General features: G+C 53.3%; 1 protein-coding gene across 2 annotated transcripts in view; it reads right to left on the bottom strand.

Annotated features, from left to right (window-relative positions):
* PAX7 (paired box 7) overlaps window positions 1-20,383 on the bottom strand; it is a 99,040-nt gene that overhangs the window by 24,917 nt on the left and 53,740 nt on the right. For both annotated transcript variants that reach the window (XM_068537744.1, XM_068537745.1), the window contains exons 6-7: window positions 13,357-13,522; window positions 11,698-11,900 (exon numbers count right to left, since the gene is read on the bottom strand). In XM_068537744.1, the coding sequence (XP_068393845.1) occupies window positions 11,698-11,900; window positions 13,357-13,522 (369 nt within the window). The remainder of the gene's footprint in view (window positions 1-11,697; window positions 11,901-13,356; window positions 13,523-20,383) is intronic.

Below are 20,383 nucleotides of genomic sequence, written 5' to 3'. Positions count from 1 at the left end.
AGGGGCAGGGAGGGGCTGGAGAGGGAGAAAGAAGAGGTGTTTGCGGGAGAAGAATGAGAGAGATTAGGGGGAAGAGACTGGGGGAAGGGGACTGGATTTGAGAGGAGGAAGGATGGAGCAAAAGAGGGTCGGATGCAGATGGGGCTAAAAGGGGAAAAGGAGCAGGAGAGCTGGGGATTGGGGGGAGGAAACGGGAAAAGCAGAGAACAAGGAAGCAGAAGAAAATCAGTGCAGAAAAGAAAGCAGCGGTTAATTTCCCATCAGCTGGGCCCAAGAGCGCGTTCTGGGCTGAGGGAGGGCACATGGAGAGGAGACTGGCTGGAGGAGGAGGAGGGGGCAGGGCAGCCTGCCCGCGCAGGGCTTGGGGTGGAGACTGTCCTCCTTCCAAAGAAAGTGCTGGCCCTCGTCACTGAGAAGGAAAGGGAAGCAGAGAATGGTGGTGGCTGGCCGAATTACCCCACAGGAGCTGGGGTGGCACTCAGGCCTGACCTTGCAAAGGTCGCTCGCGATGCCTGGGGGACACTAGCCCAGGTCTCGGATACTCCCAGGAGCCCCAGGAGAGGGGCCTCCTCTGCCTGTTTCCTCCCCATCAGCCCCAACCCCACAGCAGAACTCCCAGGGGCAGCTCGGAATACCTGTCCCAAACCCTTGAAGGTGCTGGAGAAATGTTCCCAGCTGGGGCAGGGCCAGCAGAGAGAAGGGACTGGTGGGAGGGTCTGGAGAGAGGGGGGAGCCCTGGGGCTGAGGCTGGGGCAGGGCAGGAGGGTAGACAGGGAGGCAGGAAGGAGCAGGGGAACTCAAAGGTGCTGAGAAGAATTAGTTGGGGGCCTGGCCCTGCACCAGCTCACTGTGTGGTCTTGGGAGCCCCCATCTGCAAACAGCTACCCGGCATTGTGCCAGATGCCAACCTGCTCTGCATCTATCAGCATGCTTATTCCTCAGGCTGGTTCTATGAGATGGGAACTATTTATTAGCCCCACTTTACAGAGGGGGAAACTGAGGCAGAGAAGAACCTGTTTGGAAGCACCCAGCTAGAAAGTGACGGTCCTGGGGATTGGGCACAGGCCCAGGGATTCCAGAGCTGGTATCCTGACGCCTCTCCTCTCCTGCCTCTTAGGGCACTGGGAATAGCCGAGATCAAAGAATTTGGGGCCCTCAAAGATCTCACCAGCGAGTGGGAAACAGACCATTTTTGTGACATGTACTGGCTAAGAGCGTGGTCACTGGGGCCAGGCAGTCTGAGTTCAAGTCCAGGCCCTGACACTTGCTAGTTCCTGACCTTGGACAAATTGTTTAAACTGCACGGTGCCACTGTCCACCACCTCATTTGCAAGACAGAAATAATTCCAGGCCCTCCCCTTCCAAAGGAGACGTTATGAAGATTAAATGGAATAATCCATATAACGGGTTTAGCACAGCACCTGGCCTGTGGTATAAGGGCTCAAATAAATTGAACCATTATTATTATTACTTAATATTTGTCTAGCAATACAGGTACTTTTAATATACTGATAAAATGTGATAAATGCACAGGGAAAGCACAACTAACCCGGCATAAGGGGGTGCAGGAAGGCTTCCTGGAAGGGACCAAGTCTTTAAAAGTAAGTAAGAGTGAGTCTGAGATGATGACAGGATGGTGGAGGAGACCCAGGCAGAGGGACCAGCAGGTGCAGTATGGCCCTCTGGGGACCCTCAAAGTCACCCCGCCTCTCCTATCTGGGTACATGCCTGGCCTCCCAGGTCTGGCTGCCCTGCCATCCCAGAGGCCTCCCTCCTGCTGGGGACCCCAGGGATAGACCTGAGCAGTTCTGAGTCTTCCTGCTGTATTAAATACTAATCTCTCTCATTTTCTTCCCCTCTATCTGCCGGGACTGTCTCGTTCAGAGCCCCCAGCCCCGTGCTAATCAGAAAGAAGGACAAATCCGCTATTTGCATTCTTTCCCACCAAGCCAGGCAGGTACGGTTGGCTAAACCCCTAGCCTGCTGGGAAGCTCACCAGGCCCAGGCTGGGGCCCCAGGAGGGTGGAGAGGAGGCGCAGGGTGGAGAGGAAGGCTGGCCCCCACCAGAGACCTAGAGGCTGTGACTCATGTGCTCATACAAAGAACCCATGGGAATCACGGACTCTGAGCCTTTCCACAGGCTGACCCCTGACCCCACACCATCACCACTGATCACGGACTTCCTTTCTAGAAGCTGGTCTCTCACTTTCATTGCACCGCTAGGGAAACTGAGGCCCAGAGTGGAGAGGCATCTACCAAGGTCACACAGTGCGTTAGAAGCAAAGTCTGGAGGGAACTCAGATCGCCTGACTTTCCAGCCAGTGACCAGGCCTGGCCTGGGCTGAGCCGGACCTCCAGTCCCAGAAAAGAATGGCTAATTCAATTTTTCCCTTTTCCATTATGGTTTATTACAGGATATAATGTAGTTCCCTGTGCTCTACAGTAGGACCGTGTTGTTTATGCATCCTATATATAATAGTTTGTATCTGCTAATCCCAAACTCCCAATTCGTCTGTCCTCCCTCCCCTCACCCCCAATTTCTAATTAGGGCAGGGAGAAGCAAAGAGGGAAAAACTGTCACTTATTAAGCTCTTCCTCTATGCCAGGCATAGTTTTAGGTATTTCACATGAATAGTCTCATTTATTTCTCAAAATCCTACAAGGTGACCAGTATTGGCCCCATCTTCCAGATGAAGAAACTGAGGCTCAGAGAGCTCATGTAACTTGCCTGTGGTCACATAGCAAGTAAGTATAGAAGACCTGGGATCCAAAACCTGGTCTGTATGATCATTTCACTCAGCCCATGATGTATCTGAATTAGACACTGTTTTAGCATTTGCCATAGTATTTGCTGCTGTCCAGTCTGCACCAACCTCTTACCCCTTCCCTTATTTTCCCCTGAGCAAATGCTACCTTGCCCTTTGAGACTCCTCCTCCAGGAAGCCTTCTTTGACATGCCCTCCCTTTCCCAAACTCCTCTGCTCTCCCTATCCTGTCTGACCAGAAAGCCCTCTAAACTGTCAATAACTGATTCTCTCATTGCTCTTTGGTGGTGAGCGGGGGTAGTACTGTCTCCCCTAAAACATACTTGGTAAGAGCAGAGACAGCCATGTGTTATTTCTTTTTTTGCACCTCCCTATACATTGTTAATAACAGGAGCTAGACAAATGAATGTGAAGGCAATTGAACATACTAACATTCAAACTAACTGATCAGCTGCCTCAAAAATCTCTTGGGTACGGACCACAGCTGTGTGTAGTCAAGCCTGCAATACTCCTGGGGGTTCACCAACACTTGCTGGAGGCCTACTACGGGCCAGACACTGAGTTGTGTGTGTCACTAGAATGAATCACCATGCACAGAGTACCACTGCCTCGCCTGTGGTCCTACTGAAGACCTTGGTCCCTGACATCAAATGGTGCATGGAAACATCTAGGTCTCCTCTTTCCCACTTGTTTATGCCAGGCCTTACTATGCCCATGGGGAGGGGCAGAGGTCAGCTCCTGCCCACATCTTCTCAAGGTATAGGGTCTTGATTGCTATAGATGTATGAGTAGTGGACAAAAAAGAGGCCCAGAGCATCCCTTGAGGGCAGCCCTCAATCCACAGCCCTTGTCCAGACTCAGGGAGATGGGCTCAAAATGCCGTCTTCCCAGAATCCCACTCAGTCCTCTAAGGAGAAAAAGCCAGGGTTGCCCTCAATGGTAAAAAGACCCCAAAATTGGGGACTTCTCTGGCAGTCCAGTAGTTAAGACTTCTCCTTCCAATGCAGGGGGCGCAGGTTCGATGCCTGGTTGGGGAGTTAAGACCCCACATGCCTTGGGGCCAAAAAACCAAAACATAAAAAGCAGAAGCAATACTGAAATAAATTCAATAAAGACTTTAAAAATGTTCCACATCAAAAAAATCTTTAAAAGAAAAAAAAGACCCCAAAGTCACCCAGAAGCCAGGCAATAAGCCAGGCCCCCCAATTCCTAGCAGGGCCTGCCCATAGGCATGACCCGCCTCCATCACCAGTATTCTGGAAAGTTCCTGATCCCGGTCTCGTCTTTCTGTCCACCACCCCCTCAGTCCCCTCCACCCAGGAAAAAGGGGTGAGAAAGGCAGAGACATAAACACGAGTCTGTTTTCACAGGAGACGAGGCTCTGCCCAGGCCTCTCCCTGTGGGCTGGAGCTGGGCCTCTGATTGATGTGAGCAGGTGGCTTTGTTTGGCCAGCCGCCAGCGGGGAAATAACTCAGCTTTTCCCACTGAGGTAGGTTAACCATGGACAAAGGCAGAGCTGGATATGAGAGCAGGGTCTTGGCAGGTCTGTCCGCCCAGGGGCTGGAGGGACTGAGGATGCCTGGGACCCCATGGCTGATTGTCTGAGCCTGTAGCTCATCCTCGTCCTGGGGTGGGCCTGGCCGGGAGTTATGGGGAAGGGGCACTGGGGGTGTGCGGAGGCCTGATGAGGTGAGTGGACGCTCCTCACGACCTCCAGTTGGTACCCTGATCAGGGCTGTGACTCAGGCTGGCAGATGTGGCTGGTTGACGTGGGGGAGGTCTGGGAGCTGGGCTGTTACTGGTGCAGTGAAAGCCAGTCAGGGAGGGCAGATACTGCAAAAGGGCATTTGGCTTCAAGTCCAAGAAAATCTGGCCACAGGTTCTTGGTCCTTTCCACAGGCTGACCCCTGACCCCACACCATCACCACTGGTCACCATGAGCAATGGGTAGGTGGGTGAGGTGACTCAGTTAGCTTTCCCCTAACCCTGGGAAAAACCAGCGTCAGAGCCTGTCCTTCCAACTGGAGCCGGTCACTCCTTCCATCCCAGCTCATCTTTCCCAGGGACCTGAGGGCGGAGGGAGGAAGATGGCCTTTCCTGTGCTTTCCGCAGAGAGGAGTGCTACCTGCACCCTGTCAACCTCTCTTCCCAAGACTGGAAACCAACTCAGGCATTTTCCAGGTGGGAAGGAAAGGGGGAAAGAGATAGAAGAAATGAGGTGGCAGTAAAACAGAGTTGGGAGGCCAGGGCACAGACGGGGGAGGTGGGTGGAGAATTTATTAAGCACCTGCTATGTGCCAGGCACTGTACTCAAATCTCCCTTAGTCCTCACAGCACCCCCTGAGAGGTAGGGATTATCACTCCCTTTTACAGATGAGGAAAAGGAAGCCCAGAGAGGTTAGGCAAGCTGCCCCAGGGCCACACAGCAACTTAGATAGTGGCAGAACCAGAACTCCAACTCAGGGCTGCTTGTTGCCAGAGGCCAGGCAGTTTCTCTTGCCCCAGGCTTCCCAGGAGAGACTTCCCGGGAAAGGATGAGCCTGGAAGAGACCCTGAGAAGGCGAAGGGAAGGAAGCTGGAGGCAAAGGGGCCGCTGGGAAGGGAGGAAAAGGAAGGGCTGCGCGGGGCCCAGAGGCACGCTCACTCGGCTGGGGTTAAAGCCTCATGTTCCTACAACCCGCTAAGCCGGAGAAATGAATTCTGATCCTTCCAAAACCCAACCTTGGAAAATGTGTGAGAGAAGGGTCTCCTTTCAGGGGAGCAGGAAATCCTCCACACCTCCTCCCGACGCCCCAGTAATGCCAGGATGTCCCCAATCTGCTTTGAGGAATGGAGAGATTAAGAATAATAAAAAAAATTGCAATAAAATATGTGTGAAGGAGGGGGTAATTGTGGACAAACGCAGCATTCAAATTCATTTTTCAGCTCTTTTACACACCATTTCAATCTTATTTTCTGCTTGTTAATGAGATCTTGTTGCCTGGGCTAGGCAAAACCTTCCAATATCAGGACGTAATTGCACATAATTTTCTCTCCTACCAGTGATTTGCATCAGTTTTTAAAAAATTCTGGGCTATTTAACACCCCATGATCCCCCTCCCTGTCTTCCTGCCGACAAATCTCTTACGCCCTCCTCCTTCCCTGTCCCTGGTCCAGCAAGACTCATTTTAAATGCTTATTATAAACGCAGTGTCGCCAATAAAGGGAGAAAAAACACACAGAGGAAGTGAGGGGAGAAAAAGGCAAAGGGAGTTTCCAGTGGCCGCTGCGTGAAGGGCCCTGGCTCAGTTCCCCAGCGCGAGGGGTTTCTCGATCTTATCCCGCTGAGGGTGATGTGAAGGTGAAGTGCGTGGGTCAGGCACGTCTGCCTTAGAATTGCATCGCCACCACTCATCTGCTCTGTGGCCTTCAGCAAGTTACTTAACCTCTCTGAGCCTCTCTTCCCAAGTTCTGTGGGGCCAGAGTAACTTCACAGAAGCAAAGTGCTGACAGGGGATGTGGCATCCCATAGGTAGTCAGCTGATGGAGTGTCTTTCCTTGCTGGATTGGCTCCCCTGGAGGCCTCAAAGGATGCCAGGAGGGCAGTGGTGGGACTCTACCATGGAGAGGCATTCTGGAGACCCCATTCATAAAGAATTGAAAAGCCTTGAGCTTTATTCCTACTGGTCTAGGGAGGAAGGGGAAGCTTGACTTTTAAAGGTGTAGACCATGAACCTGACCATGCCATTAACTGCCACTGTGGCCTCAGACCTCAGTTTCCCCATATGGACCACAGGACCAATCTTACGGGGCAGATACAAGAGAACAGCATAGTGGGCTCTGGAGCCAGACCATTTGAATCCTAGCTTTGCCACTTTCCAGACCCTACCACGGGGCCTGGCATGTGGTAGGGGCTTAATTAATATTTGTTAGATGGGCGGGTGGATGGATGACCCTGGACAAATCCATTTCCTCATCTGTAAACCAAGATCACAAGGTCACCGCCAAGACTGGCTGAGTGAAAGCTGGTATAACATTTAGCCCATGCATGGCCGGCCCACGGTAAGCGTTCATTCTACGTAAGCCGTCACTGTAACTATTACAGGAGGGAAAGGACGAGGCTTGGTGTACTGTGATCACGGCCGTGTGATTAGCTTCACACTTAGAGAATATCTTTCATTAATTCCACAAGGGGGAAATTGTAAATATGTAAATCCCTTTACAGGTTCCTCCACGTTAAGCTCCAGAGAGGAACAAAGGGGACGATGGGCAAGGGACATCATGAAGAAGCAAGAGGAGGGGTGGTGGCAGGAGAGAAACGCCCCCTTCCCATGAAGCAGTGACAGGAGCTGTGGGTGAGGCATCTGGAGTCCTGGGTGCGGGTCCCAGCTCAGCTGCTAACCTGACAGTGTGATCAGGGCAATTTTCTCCCCCTCTCTGGGCCTCAGTTTCCACTGCCAACTCTGATAGTCTGCATCTAAGAAAGCCCGGGGGAGAAGTCAGCTCCGGCTTCGGGCTGCCCCTGGGAACACATCTGCACAGGCCCCGGAGAAGACCCCAGCACAGGGCAGCCTGCCTGTGGCCTTCAGCTCAAATGACCCTGGAAACAGCAGAACCTTGCTCCTGATGCTTTGCTTGGGGGCTTTGACTGGTCAGTGCTGCAGCTATGAATGGCCTCCGTGGCCTGTCTCCCCCCATCACACTGGGAACTCTCCAAGACAGGGCTGTGCTTCCACCATCAGACTGGGGCGTCTAAGGACAAGGGGTCTCTCTTCCATCAGACTATGGGTTCCTGAGGACAGAGTCGTGTCCCTCATCTCATACTGAGAGCTCCTCAGGTTGGGGGCTGTGTCTCCCCCATTAGACCGGGGAATCTCTAAGGACCTGAGTGTCCCCTTTCTATCTCTGCCCACCGCCCTTAAAATTATGCCCTGCTCGTGATTCCTACACGTGGGCTGGTATGAACTGATCCACCTGCAGGAATCAGATCACTCGTAGTGATGTCACAAAAGGGTCCTTTTGTCCTAAGCTGTCCTGAGCTGGTTTCTAAGAGTTGTTTCCAAGCAAAGCCAGGGCCGTCCACGTGCTGAGTCCCTAATCCTACCAGGCTGGGTTCTGGGGGTGGGTGAGGGCCTGGGCCCCGAGGGAACCAAGCCTCAAGGTCATCTAAGCCTCTCATATGACTCAGCTCTGTCTGTTGGCCCCTAACCTGAGTTAGGCCTCAGTGTTCTCATCCATGACATGGGCTGAAGGAGCTTTCCCTTCCACTGAGCTGGGGGGACTGGCTTCCCGAGATGATTTCTCCTCGCCGCCAGCCAGTCTCTCAAAAAGAGAGCATGTGGGCGTTTCTGAGAGGCAGGAGGGCAGTGTGAGTGGGTAAAATCTCAGGCTCTGGGAACGAAGGTTGAACCCAGGCTTTGACGTTCAAGTAGATTAGTATATAGGAAACACTGAGAACAGGGTCAGAACATCACAGGGGCTCAGAAAGCTTAGCTGTCCTCATCCACGTTGTTATTAAACATGTTGCATGCCTTGTTGTTTTATTATGTTTACTGTCTGTCTGTCCTGTTACACTGCCAGCTCCACTAGAGCAGGGACCTTCATCCCTATGTTCACTGACTTATCCCAAGTGCCGAGAACAGTGCCTGGCCCATAGCCGGCACTCCATAACTATGTGTTATATTAGAGCCAGAGGACAGGCCCAGAGCTGAGATGAGTAAATGGCTTTTCTGTGAGATTCTGCTGGGCAGACTCTCCGGGGAGGCTCTGAGGCTTGGAAGCACCCACTTCCCAGGCTGGGTCTGAGGCCAGGACCCGGGTCAACCCGCGGGGAGGAGGCAGGTCCTCTCCAGGCAGCGGCAAGCCGGCCGGTGTGACAAGCAGATGCTCAGCAGAGTCCCAGCTGGGTCCCCGACTGCATCCCCTTGGGCTTCTGTAAGAACAAGGGCCGAGGCTACCTGGGCGACCGTGGACCTGCGATCCTGGAGGAGGGAGGGGTATGCTGGCCCCGCAGCCCAAGTGGGGCCCATCCTCCCCCTGTTGCCCAGGTGAGCTACGGAGAAACCCCTCCTGCTGGGAAGACAGACATGGTAATGAACCTCTCTTGGTGGAGAACCCGCACGACCCCCAAGACCACAGAGACTGCTGACCATGTGTAACTGGCCTGTCAGATGGGGGAGGGAGTACAGAGAATCAGAGCTCAGAAATGCCAGGGACTCCTGTATAAGACCCTAAACACCCCCTCGCTGCCCCCTTCCTTCAGGAAGTGTTTGTAGCCTAACCCGGAGGTTCACACACACAGAAGCACACACAGCCTGACCCTGCCCTCATGTCCGCCCTGCACGCAGCCCTCTCCCTGCCCTCCAGCAGCTGTTCACCTCCTGGTCCCCTCGGCCCCCGTTAGACCCTCCATCTGTCTTCACACCTTTGGTGGGAACCTCCCGATGGGTCTCCGAAGCTTGCGCAATCCGTCACGCCCCGCACAGCCTCTCTGCCCTGAGGAATGGGGCGGAAGCCTTGAGGGTCTCTCAGAGGAGGGGTGAGGGTCCAACTCAAGTGGGGAAAAGGTCGGGTTTGGTCTGGCTGCTCACGGTAGTGGGGCAGGCTCTCTTCCTTCTTCTCCTTCCCTCCCTGAGGTTCAATTCTGGACTCAGACAGTGCGTGGAACATCGTCTCTTTAATACCACTGCTGAAGCCAGGGGCCCCTTGATTTGCTGGCTTCTCCTCTGTCTTGTGACAGAAGTGCTGCTCTGGGGATAAACCTCAGCCCGCATGGAGATGGGTGGACACGGAAGAGCGGTGGTCAGGGAGCCAGGTGCCCTGGACTCTCAGGCCCGGCCCAGCCAACGTGTCCTGGCCCTCCATCTGTAAAGTGAGCTGGAGGGCCCACTTGATCTCAACACCCCTCTCCAGATTTCCTCCAGTTTGTTTTGTACCATAAGGCCAGGCCTGGACCACATTCTCGAGTGTGGGCACTGTGGGTCTCTGCAGCCATCCTTACCCAGCCAGCTCTGGATCCTGTCATGTCTAAACCTGGCTCTGGAAGGTTAGTCCTCGGCACTAATGAGATGGAGGTGGTGGCCTTGAACCCCAAAGAGGCCAATTAGGTTCTACCGGAAAAACATTCTGGTCTACAGGCTGCATCACCCTCACAATGCGGGGCCCACGAGGACTTGGTGCTTTCCCACTGGGGGCTCTGCCTTCAGCGGCTTCCATTCACTGGGCATTCAACTCTGCACTGGACCTGGCCTAAGTGCTTTACCTCGGTCATCTCATTCAATCCTCAGCAACCCTATGAGGTAGGGGCTAACGTCATCCCATTTCATGGATGAGAAAACTGGGGTGTAGAGAGGGAAAGGGGTCTTACCCATAAGTAAATGATGGAACTGAAATACAATTAGTCCTCAACGACACACATTAGTTGAGGCAAATAGGAATGACCCCCAAACATGCAGAAAATTAACATTTGGGGGAATATTTTAGACCAACGGTAGCCATTTTTTTCTATAAAGGCCAGATAGTAAATGTTTTAGGCTTTACAGGCCATGTGATCTCTTTTGAAACTACTCAACTCTGCTGTTGTAGCACAAAGGCAGCCATAAATAAATACGTAAATGAACGGACATGGCTGTGTTCCAATAAAACTTTACTTGCAAAAACAGGTAGCTGGGTGGAAGTGGCCTCGGGGGATGTAGCTGACCTTCTCTTTGGTCCTTTTCTTTAGGTAACACATTTCTCATACTAACTATATTGTCCTGGCAATGGGGGGGGGGGTGGGGAAGGGGGAGAGAGCTAATGTTTACTTGGCCCCTATTCTGTGCCAGGCTCTGTGCTAAGTGCTTTGACCTGTTAGCACATTGAATGCAGAGAACACCCCTCTTAGGAGGTTAGCAGCTCTCTGTTTAATTACTCTTTTGTTTAATGGGGGATAAACTAAGGCTCAAAGATGCTTACTAGCCTAACGCCCTGAGCGGTGGAGCTGGGATTTAAACCCCCTCCAAGCCTCACCTTTTCTACCACGTTACAGCTGTTCAGATAAGTTTGCATCCCATGTGTTCTCACCACAGACATGACAGAGGTGTCTCAGAAAATGGGAGGCAAGGTAGAATGAGACTTGGATTCAATTCTTTCCCCCACGGATATCTGAGAGCCTGTTATAGCGACAAAAATGAACTCAGCAGTTCTTCCAATTTACTAGGATTTGGAGCATCACTGAGTCCTATTCCCCAAACCCACCAATAACCACATCAGCCTCAGCCTTGTCTTTCTGGCTTCATCTAAAGATGGTCCCACCACTTCTAATAGCACCATCAGGCAATGAGTGACTTAACCAGCAACCAATCACAGGTGAGTAAACAGAGTTCCAAGACCCAATGAGAGTAGAGTTCCCAGGCTAGAACCATCCCTCCCCTCCCCACCCATTGCCACAGTTCTCTCCACCAGTAGTACATGGTCCTTCCTTTCACTCATTGGTCACTCCTAGTGACCAAGGTGGGAAATGGAGCCCAGGATGGAATCCAGGAAAGACTCCCGATTCTAGAACAAAGCCCAACCAGTGAGCATCCCATAGGAAATGGTACAAGGCTTCCATCAACGTGCTGAAAATGCCTGACTTTTATGGACTGAACAGCCATGAGGTGGGTGATGGGCCAGTTTAATAAGCTCTGGGTGGTGAGAAATATGGAAACCTGTGATGGAAACCTTTTCTCTGCATCTGCCCGCTGGGTCACCCAGGTCTGTGGCTTGAAGAAGATAAACCCAGGGTGAAGGGGTCACAGAATAGTGACAAGTGAAGGTGGAAGGAGCATCCCCGCCTCCCACTTAAACTCTCTCAAGGTGTCCAACAGCCATTCTTCCCCAAGGGAGAGTCAGCCTGTGTCCCCCAGAGCCCTCGCTGGCTGGGCTGGCGATCATCTGGTGATGGGACCCTGGGCAGGGGGCGGGGACACCTACCTGAGGAGACAGGCCATTGCTGACAGGGTTCATGTGGTTGGAGGGCGCTGCCGGGTTCATGAAGCTCTCGGAGTAGCTGGAGAAGCTGTGGCGAGCTCCGTAAGCAGAACTGGTGTCCGCGGCTGCAGCGGCCGCAGCCAGGCCCCCCTGGTGCATGGTGGACGGCGGGAGGGGCTGGGGCCGGTGCACGGTGCTGCCTCCATCTGTGGAGAGACCCAGGAGAGGGCCTGAGCAAGTGGCCTCACCCCAGAGGGCGAGGGAGGGCAAGTACTTCCTGTTTGGAAGGCAAGACCTGAGCCTTCTCCTTCTCCCAGCCTCCATCCGTCGGATGGAGGGGGGAGGAGATGACCTTCTCTTGCTACTTGGGATGGGACGACTGGCTTCTGGGCAGGACACTACGGACTGGCAAGTCTTGACTGACCGCCAATCAACATTCCAGACAACCTCTAGGCACCTACTGCGTGCTGGCCTTGTTCTCAGTGGTTGGCACATAGTAGGTGCTCAATAAACATTATCTGGACTGAAAGTCAGATCTCGTTGAGGACTGTGTCAATCTGCCCAGGCCTGTCCCGAGAGCACTTTGTAAGCGCCGACCACTCACCAGGTGCTTTTACAAATAGTGTCTAAGGGTATGAAGCAAGAGTGATTCCCATTTTACAGATGAAGAAACTAAGGCTCAGTGGGCTCAGGGCCCTTGTGCAAGGTGACAAGGCTAGTGAGTGGGGAGTCAGAGTTTGAACTGCCGTTCTGTTCCTAGCTGCTGGGCTGCTCTTCCTCTCTGTCACGGCCCCTCCATGTAGCCTTCCAGCAGATGGGACCCATCACCATTGGCAACAGTTCAATTTCTCATCAAAAATCACAGGGAGGCCTCCCCTCAGCTTCTAGAACTCTAGTCTGCCAGTCCTTTAAGAGGAGGCCACGGGGCTCCATGAGGCAGAAGTCAAGTAGCAGGATTCTTAATGTGTGCTGGGGGCGGAGGGGAGGGCAGACTGGGGGCCAGGAGCCAGGGAGGGAGGGGAGTTACTCTCCTCTGCCCACCATCATCTCTTCTGCATTTTAATAAGACCCAGGAGATGCATGTGACTTTACAGTTTGAGAAGCTCTGTTCTAAACGTGTGCATGGAGGCGACCTTGTTTATCTTCACCTGGATGCAGAGCCAAGTAGTTCAAGGGCAGGACCCCATCTCTTTTGTCTTAATAGTCTGTCCACATGAAAGCAGACAAACAGCCATTAAGAAGAAACCAGGGGCTTCCCTGGTGGCGCAGTGGTTGAGAATCTGCCTGCCAATGCAGGGGACACGGGTTCGAGCCCTGGTCTGGGAAGATCCCACATGCCATGGAGCAACTGGGCCCATGAGCCACAATTACTGAGCCTGCGCGTCTGGAGCCTGTGCACCGCAACAAGAGAGGCCGCGATAGGGAGAGGCCCGCGCACCACGATGAAGAGTGGCCCCCGCTCGTCTCAACTAGAGAAAGCCCTCGCACAGAAATGAAGACCCAACACAGCCATTAAAAAAATTAAATTAAATTAAAAAAAAAACAAAACAAAAAAACCAAACACCCTTTTATTCCTTCTTTGTTAAGGAAGGGAGGAGTGGGTGGGGGTGGAGGGGAATGAAAAGGTGTGGCTGAGATGCCAGGATGGGGCCGAGCACTCACCTTGGGAGATGGTGGTGGTGGGGTAGGTGGAGTCTGGCAGCTGGTAGGGGGGCAGCGTGGGCATGCCGGTGGGCGGGAAGCCGCCTGGCAGAAGGTGGTTGAATGCTGCCAGCTGGTTGGCTCCTGCCTGTTTACGCCAGCGGGCACGGCGGTTACTGAACCAGACCTGGAGGATGGAGAGCGGAGCATGGAGAGCCTTCAGCTTGGCTCCTGGCAGGGAGCTGAGGCACGGCTACACCCTCCATCCAGCCAGCATCCTCTTCCGTGGGAGGAGGTCCCCACCTCCCTGCAACTCGGAACAGTTTGCAAAGTGATTTCATAGGTACAATCCCATTCTGTCCTCCCGACCGCCCAGTGAGGAGGTCATTATCATGATCCCCATTTTACAGATGAGCAAACTGAGACCCAGAGAGAGTGGGGGACTTGTCCACGTGACAGGGTGGGTCGGAGAGGCACAGCCAGGTCTGAGTGACTCTCAGTTCAGTGCTCTTTCCCTGCAGCGGCTCCTGCCCCCAAAGATGTATGACCATCCTTGTTCGTACACATGCTCACTCCTCACCTCCTCCAGGAAGCCCCCAAGGAGGAGGCCACATATCCGGAACCCACCTGAATTGAGACCCACCTGCCACACTCAGATGTGAAAGCTAGTTCTTTGTCCGGAGCCTGAGGCCCTGCTTGGCTTTCGCTGCATGGGCCCCCTTGATTAGGAAAGCCCACCTTCCACAGACACAGGGATTGATTAAGCACCAGTGGGAAGATAACCTAACATCTTTAAGTCTCCCTTTCCTCCGAGACCTGTGCTAGCTCTTCGTACGTCTGTCCATACATAGACCCACGAGGCCTGCCCTCCTAGTCCCATTTACAGGAGGGGAAACTGAGGCTCAAAGAGGTCAAATCACTTGCCCAAGGCCACACCGCTAGTCTGTAATAGATGTGAGGTTCAAACTTCAATCAGTCTGACTTCCTAGAACCTTCTTGTCTGGATTTGCAGCAAATTCCCTGGGACAAGCCAGAGAAATATTAATACAAGAATGAGTGTGCAAAACGGGGCTGCTGTGAGAGAATGCTTCTCCACCTCTGGACTTTGCACATGCTGTTCCCTCCAACCTAAACACTCTTCCGGGGCTGGCTCCTTGGCCTGCGGGGCTCAGCAGAAATGCCTCCCCCCTGCTCCAATGAGGAATCCCTGCCACAAAGGTAAATCCAGGCAGGTCCCCATCCCCTTCTCTCAGGAGGCCTCCAGCTGTGAGATGCCTCATACAAACAATTATTGTCTTTATCTGTTTCTTTGTTTCCCCTTCAGGCCCTAAGCCTCACAGGCAGAGGCCAAGAATTCCTGGCCCACAGCTCACAGCTCTATACGAATACTTGTTGAATGAATGAATGAACGAACAAACAAATGAACAGTGGAAGGCGGAGGTGGCTCTGGTGTGCCTTTGCTGGTGCTTGGCCACAAGGCTCAGTGGGGAGTACCTCCCCCCCCCCCCGGTGGGTGAAGACATGGATCCCCTGGCATGGATCACTTAAGACACCCAAACCTCTGGACGATGTCTGCTGACCTGAGGGCAGTCTCAGCAGGGATGGAGGGGTGTTTATGGCCCCTGGTATCGGTTGTCGTTTCTCCGAGGGGAGAAAGAGTGTTCAGCTTACCAAGGCTGGCTGAACAGAGCGGCTGGCTCTTACCCGTTAAGGATTCACAGAAAAAGGAGATACGGCAGCCAAATCAAGATCAAAAACTGGCTCCCAAATAAAATGAAGGTCCTGGCTTTTCCCCACCTCCCCAAGGCAGCGAGGGCTTCCCCAGGGGCGTCCTGGGTGGGATGGATGCCTGCCAGTCCGACCGAGGCTACCTCTGAACTGGCGAGGAATGGGCAGTGTTACCTGCTCCCTGCTTCAGAGGGAGGGTGTGGGGAACAGCTTTGTTTTAAATCAGCATTTCCCAAAGGGTGGGGCTCCTACACTCCGAGGTGGAGAGACATCCCCAAAGGCGAGTGACACAGATGTTAAATAACCCTGAACCACTCCCATCTCTTCTGGGCCTGGGGTGTGTGGAAGAGAAAGTCTCAGCTTGGCGCTCAGCATCCTTCGTGCCTTCCTAACACTTGCCAATCTCCCTGTTTAAAGCACAGAGAGGACGCCCTGGCAGGTGATGTTTTCCGGCAGGACTTTCCCACGTTGTCTTGTTTTCCCTTGTGTGAGTGTTTCCAGTTGCCTTCCTTTTTATGAGAGTGATGTGCGTGTTTATTTTAAAATACACTGATCTTATTTTAAAAAGTAAATGACAATACAGATAATATGCAAATGTGGCCAAAATCCTGAAGATGGTCAGAGAAAGACTTAAGTTTGGGACACCGTGCTCTAGTTTTGCTGCATGCAGCTGTTTCTTCGGCATGCGTCATCTGTTCCTCAAACAAAGAGGACTCAACCAAGTTGGAAGCGTTCTCCCCCTTTCCCTTCCTTTCCCTCCTCCTTCCCGCCCTCCTTACTTCCCTCCTTCCCCTCTCAAACTGTTCCTGGGACTCCACTCTGTGTCAAGCAGGACAGTAAGGATAGAAGGTGAGCAGGACACAGTCCCAGCCCTCAAGCTGCCCTTGGCCTGGGCACACGACAGATAAGTCAAAGGACAGCTGCTCTCTGGCGCAGTCAGCTCAGATGGGGTGGCATGCAAGGTGCTATAAGGAGGTCTGAGGAGGGGTTTCCAACTCCTCTCAGCATCCAGGAGGACTTCCTGGAGGAGAGGACACATCTTATGCTTTTTTTTCCTCTCCCCTCTTCTTCCTCACTGTCCTGTCTCCCCAGGGCTGCCTCCACCACAGCAGGCACCTCCGTCCTCACAAGATGTGGACATGATGGTTAAGAGCAGGGACTCCGGAGTCCAACTGCCTGGCTTTGAATCCTGCCTCTGACTCCTAGCTAAGATGGGCAAATTCCATTATTCCTCTGGGCCTCACTTTCTTTGTTGCTAATAACCACCTACCTTCTTGGTGGTTCTGGACCTCAGAGGAGTTAACACAGGCAAAGTGTTTACTTAGAACAGCATCTACAACTCTTATTCTGCTGGAAAGCCTCCGATGGCTGAGCTGGAAAGGCTCTTAGCCAGTATGTACTGCAAGCTTCCTATTTACGTATGGGGAAATGGAGGCTCCAGGAGGGACAGTGGTGGCCCCAGTGTCCCACTCAGAATCCCTGCTCAGGGTTGAGTTCTTTAAAAGTAGAGGCTGCATTTTATTATTTACTTTTGGTCCTTCCCTCAACACCCAGCCCTGGTAGCAGGACACTGTAGGAAGCATCAGTTTACCGAGTTGAACATTTCATCTGGCCCTTCTTTCAATGTAGCACCGAGGAAAAGAACACGATGGACAGACTTGGGCTCGGGTCCCAGGACAGTCACTTATTACGTGTGTCTTTAGGAAGTTGCTTCTCTTAGTGAAATCTCAGGTTTCTCACCTACGAAATGGAGAGACTAATCGTCCCTACCTCCTAGGATTACAGTGAGGATGATGAAGATGATGTATGTAGGGTGCTGAGCATCGTGCCTGGCACATAGAAACGCATCAAAAATGCCATCTAGTGTAATGAAAAGATTTGGCGTAAGTTATTACTTAGCCAGTCCCTCTAGCGCCTCCAAAATGGAATTCTGTTCAGAATGCGCCCAGCTCACCCCCAAGCAAATAGCAGGGTTCTGAATTGGGGCCATATGTAAAGAGTTGCACACAGCCCTGGTCTCTCAGTGCTGGTCATCTGAAGGATGAGATGTTTTCATAGGCAGTTGTGGGAGACACCTGGGGTGGCCTCGGGACCTATCAGACCTGCAGCCTCTGTTTCTAGAAGAAACGCACAGGCTCAGGGATCTTGGAGCTCAGGATGAAACAGATTTGTTTACCTGCAAGGAAGATGTATGCAGGGTTGGCTTCGGGACCCCAGTTGTTTAGAAATGAAGATTCTTCCAGGGAAAGGAGTCATTGGTCCCTAGGCATGCGTCCTCCTGCCTCACGCCCCTTTCCTACCCTTCATGGTGGTTGGGCTGGCTTTCTGCGGGCTGAGATGGGGCGTCTCCACCAGCCATCGGGGGTACCATATAACACCATATAATGCCCTGCAGGCTTCAGAAGGAGGCTCCCGACCCTCTGCTGGGGAGCAGGGCTGGAAGGGAGGCAGAGGGGGTGACACACTTGACTGATAGAACCCCGTCTGACCTATATTTACCTGCTTCCTTGCTTATTTGGACATCAGCCCCATGACAACAGGGATTTCTTGTCTGGCTGAATCCCCTGTGCCTAGAATAGTGTCTGGCACATAGTAGGTACCCAATATGACTGCCAGATGAATGAACCTAGAGTTTCAAGGGTGGCCAGAATTGGAACCACTAAGAATAGGTGGAGTTTAATAATAATGGCCCCTACTCAGGGCACTTCTGTGTGCCAAGCACTTCCTTACTCTGTGGCTGTGTGTTTACATGCAATCATTTTATCCTCAGAACAAAGTGGACCCTATTTTTGTCATCTCCATTTTGCAGATGAGGGAACTGAGGACCGAGGGAGTAAGTGATGGAGCTGGAATTCACACATGGGCCTCTGGCTCCGAGACCACTCTGAACCACTCCAGTATCCCACCGTCTCCCAGCACCATTGAAATGTGATGGCATAGGACTGCAAAATCCCCAAATCATAGACTCTTAGAATCAGCCGCCAAGACCTTAAAAGTATACAGCCCTAAAATCAAAGCGGTGCTCAGAGGGCTTCAAGGTCCCTGCCCCCTTGTCCACAGCAGGAACCCTCTCACCAGGGTCTCCGATCCACTGGACATTGCACTTTTCCTTGAATACTTCCGGTTACAGGGGATCTCATCACCTCACAAGACAGCTGTGATCGTCAATAAGTCAAGATCCTAGAACTTTAAGGAGCCGTAGTGCTCATTTAGTTTGATTCCTTTATTTATAGATGGGAGACTAAGTCTCAGGAAAGGAAGCTGACCTATTGAAGGTGACACAGCTGATCAGAGGCAGAAACCGATGGGAACCCGGCCTGTGGCTCCCAATCTTGTGTTTCTGTCCCTGCAGGTCTTTATATGGGATTGAGGACATTGTCCTATCAGCCCTGGTCTCCCCCCCACTCCGAGGGGCCTCTCAGAGCAGCTGTGTCCTCCAAGCCTTCTCTTCTCTGGGACAAATATTCTGTTATTCCTGTCTTGATTTTTGGGTCCGCCTTTGTTCATTTTTAAAAAACTCAACATGTATTGATCCCTCCTCTGCTGGGATCAGGCCAAGTTCTCAGGCTAAGGGTTGTGGGGAGACCCCGCCCCACCCTGGGGGAGCTCAGAGCCTGAGGGGGGGAGACCCCGCCCCGCCCTGGGGGAGCTCAGAGGCTGATAGAGTAGTCACCACGTGGAGGACGGCAGCCTTGGTCCCCCCACCGTGGGTTTGCCTGGGCTCTGGCTACCCCCCCTGTTCCCAGGCCCCCCTCCATCTTTGGACCTTGAGTGACACCTGTTTCTGAGTCCCCTGGGCCAATAAAAGCACTGCCCTGACAGCCAGGATATTTTACAAGGAGCGCTCAGGCTTCCAGGTGGTGGGAAGCAGCCGTGGCCACCAGACGTGGGAATGAGAAAGCACCCAGGAATGTGCCCAGGAGAACAGCTGCAGGAAGATCAGAGGCGGGGGAGGGAGGCTGGGGGCTGCGGGGCAGGCTCGGGTATCACCCGGGAGAGGAGGGGAAGGAATGAGATGAGCTGGCTGCTGCCGCCTGCCCGCTTCCCCTCAGGATCTCCCTCAGTGGCAGCCAAGGGTCCCCCACTCCAGGATGGGGGTGGGGAGGGCAGAGGGAGGTACGCTGGTCCCCGGATTGCTTAAATGCCAGTTTGCATTGCTTTCAAGTCCCAGGCTCTGAGTCCAATTCTTCCTTCTGGATGGCTAGAACCTGGGCTTGGCGTCCATCAGGCTTGAGTTCCAGGCCCAGCTCAGCCTCTGCTGAGCTCTGTATCCCCCCATGTCGCTTCTCTGAGCCTCAGTTTCTGTGCCTGCGGCTTGGGGAGTGGCCATCCCGACCTGAGACGGTGGTCTGCGCTTCCACCAGGTCACGTGGGAGTAGCCCCCAGCACTGCAGCTGGCATAAGGTAGGTGCCCAACAAAGGCTGGTCCCCCTTGGATAAGATAGAAGCGCCCCCAGTGAGCAGTTGGGGGCGGGATCTCTGTAGACCCGCCTCCCCCATTCACGGAGAAGCCAGGCCAAGAATGGGCTCCCACAGGAGCTGTTCATCAGACCCCTCTCTTCCTCCTCTGCACCCTCCCCCAGCCACCCAGCCTGAGCCTGTCCCAGCCGGGCCCCTAGAGACTCTGACTTAGAGAACTGTAGACCTCGAATCTGAGAGCTCAGCTTGGGGAGCGGAGGCAGGTCCCCCCACCCCACTGCAGGCCTTGAGCCCCAGACAGACTCTGCTCTTTCCATGCCCTCCCTTCCCCCAGGCCCACTGATTAGGAGCCATGCACTTTGAGGGTGTGGAGGGGGTGTTCTAGGTCTGCCCACCCTCCCCCACATGCTTCTAACTCACCAGGAGCATGCTCCCAGTCGGCTTGCATGCTTCCCATAACAGGAAACTCATTACCCGTCTTAGGAAACTACGTCTGTTCTGGAATTTTTGTCCTGATTACTTCCTCCCCTCCTCAGAGATTTGGAGATTTTTCTACTCCCTGAGCTCCCTCTCTTGTGGCTGAACCAATGTCCTTCCTTCCTCCCTCCGTCACCGTTTTCTCCTCTCCCTTTCTGTCTCTCCCTCCATCCCTCCTTCCCCCCTTTCCCTGCCACCCCGAAGTTCTTGTCGGCAGGAGGATGAAGGCAATCCAAGTCCTCACTGCCGCTCCTGGCTTCCCTGGGACTGTCTAGGGATTAGTTAATCAGTCCACATTCGCTGCCCATTTACTCTGTACCAAGTGCCAGGGCAATACTTGTCTACACGGTTCCTGGATCACTTGCTGCAGAACCTCCATCCCCACCCTGGGGGGTGCCCACTAAGCCCTCTGACCCTGGCCACT

Source organism: Eschrichtius robustus, chromosome 3, assembly GCF_028021215.1.
Source record: "Eschrichtius robustus isolate mEscRob2 chromosome 3, mEscRob2.pri, whole genome shotgun sequence".
Taxonomy (NCBI): domain Eukaryota; kingdom Metazoa; phylum Chordata; class Mammalia; order Artiodactyla; family Eschrichtiidae; genus Eschrichtius; species Eschrichtius robustus.
The sequence above is the reverse complement of the archived record's forward strand: the minus strand, read 5'-3'. Positions and strand labels throughout refer to the sequence as shown.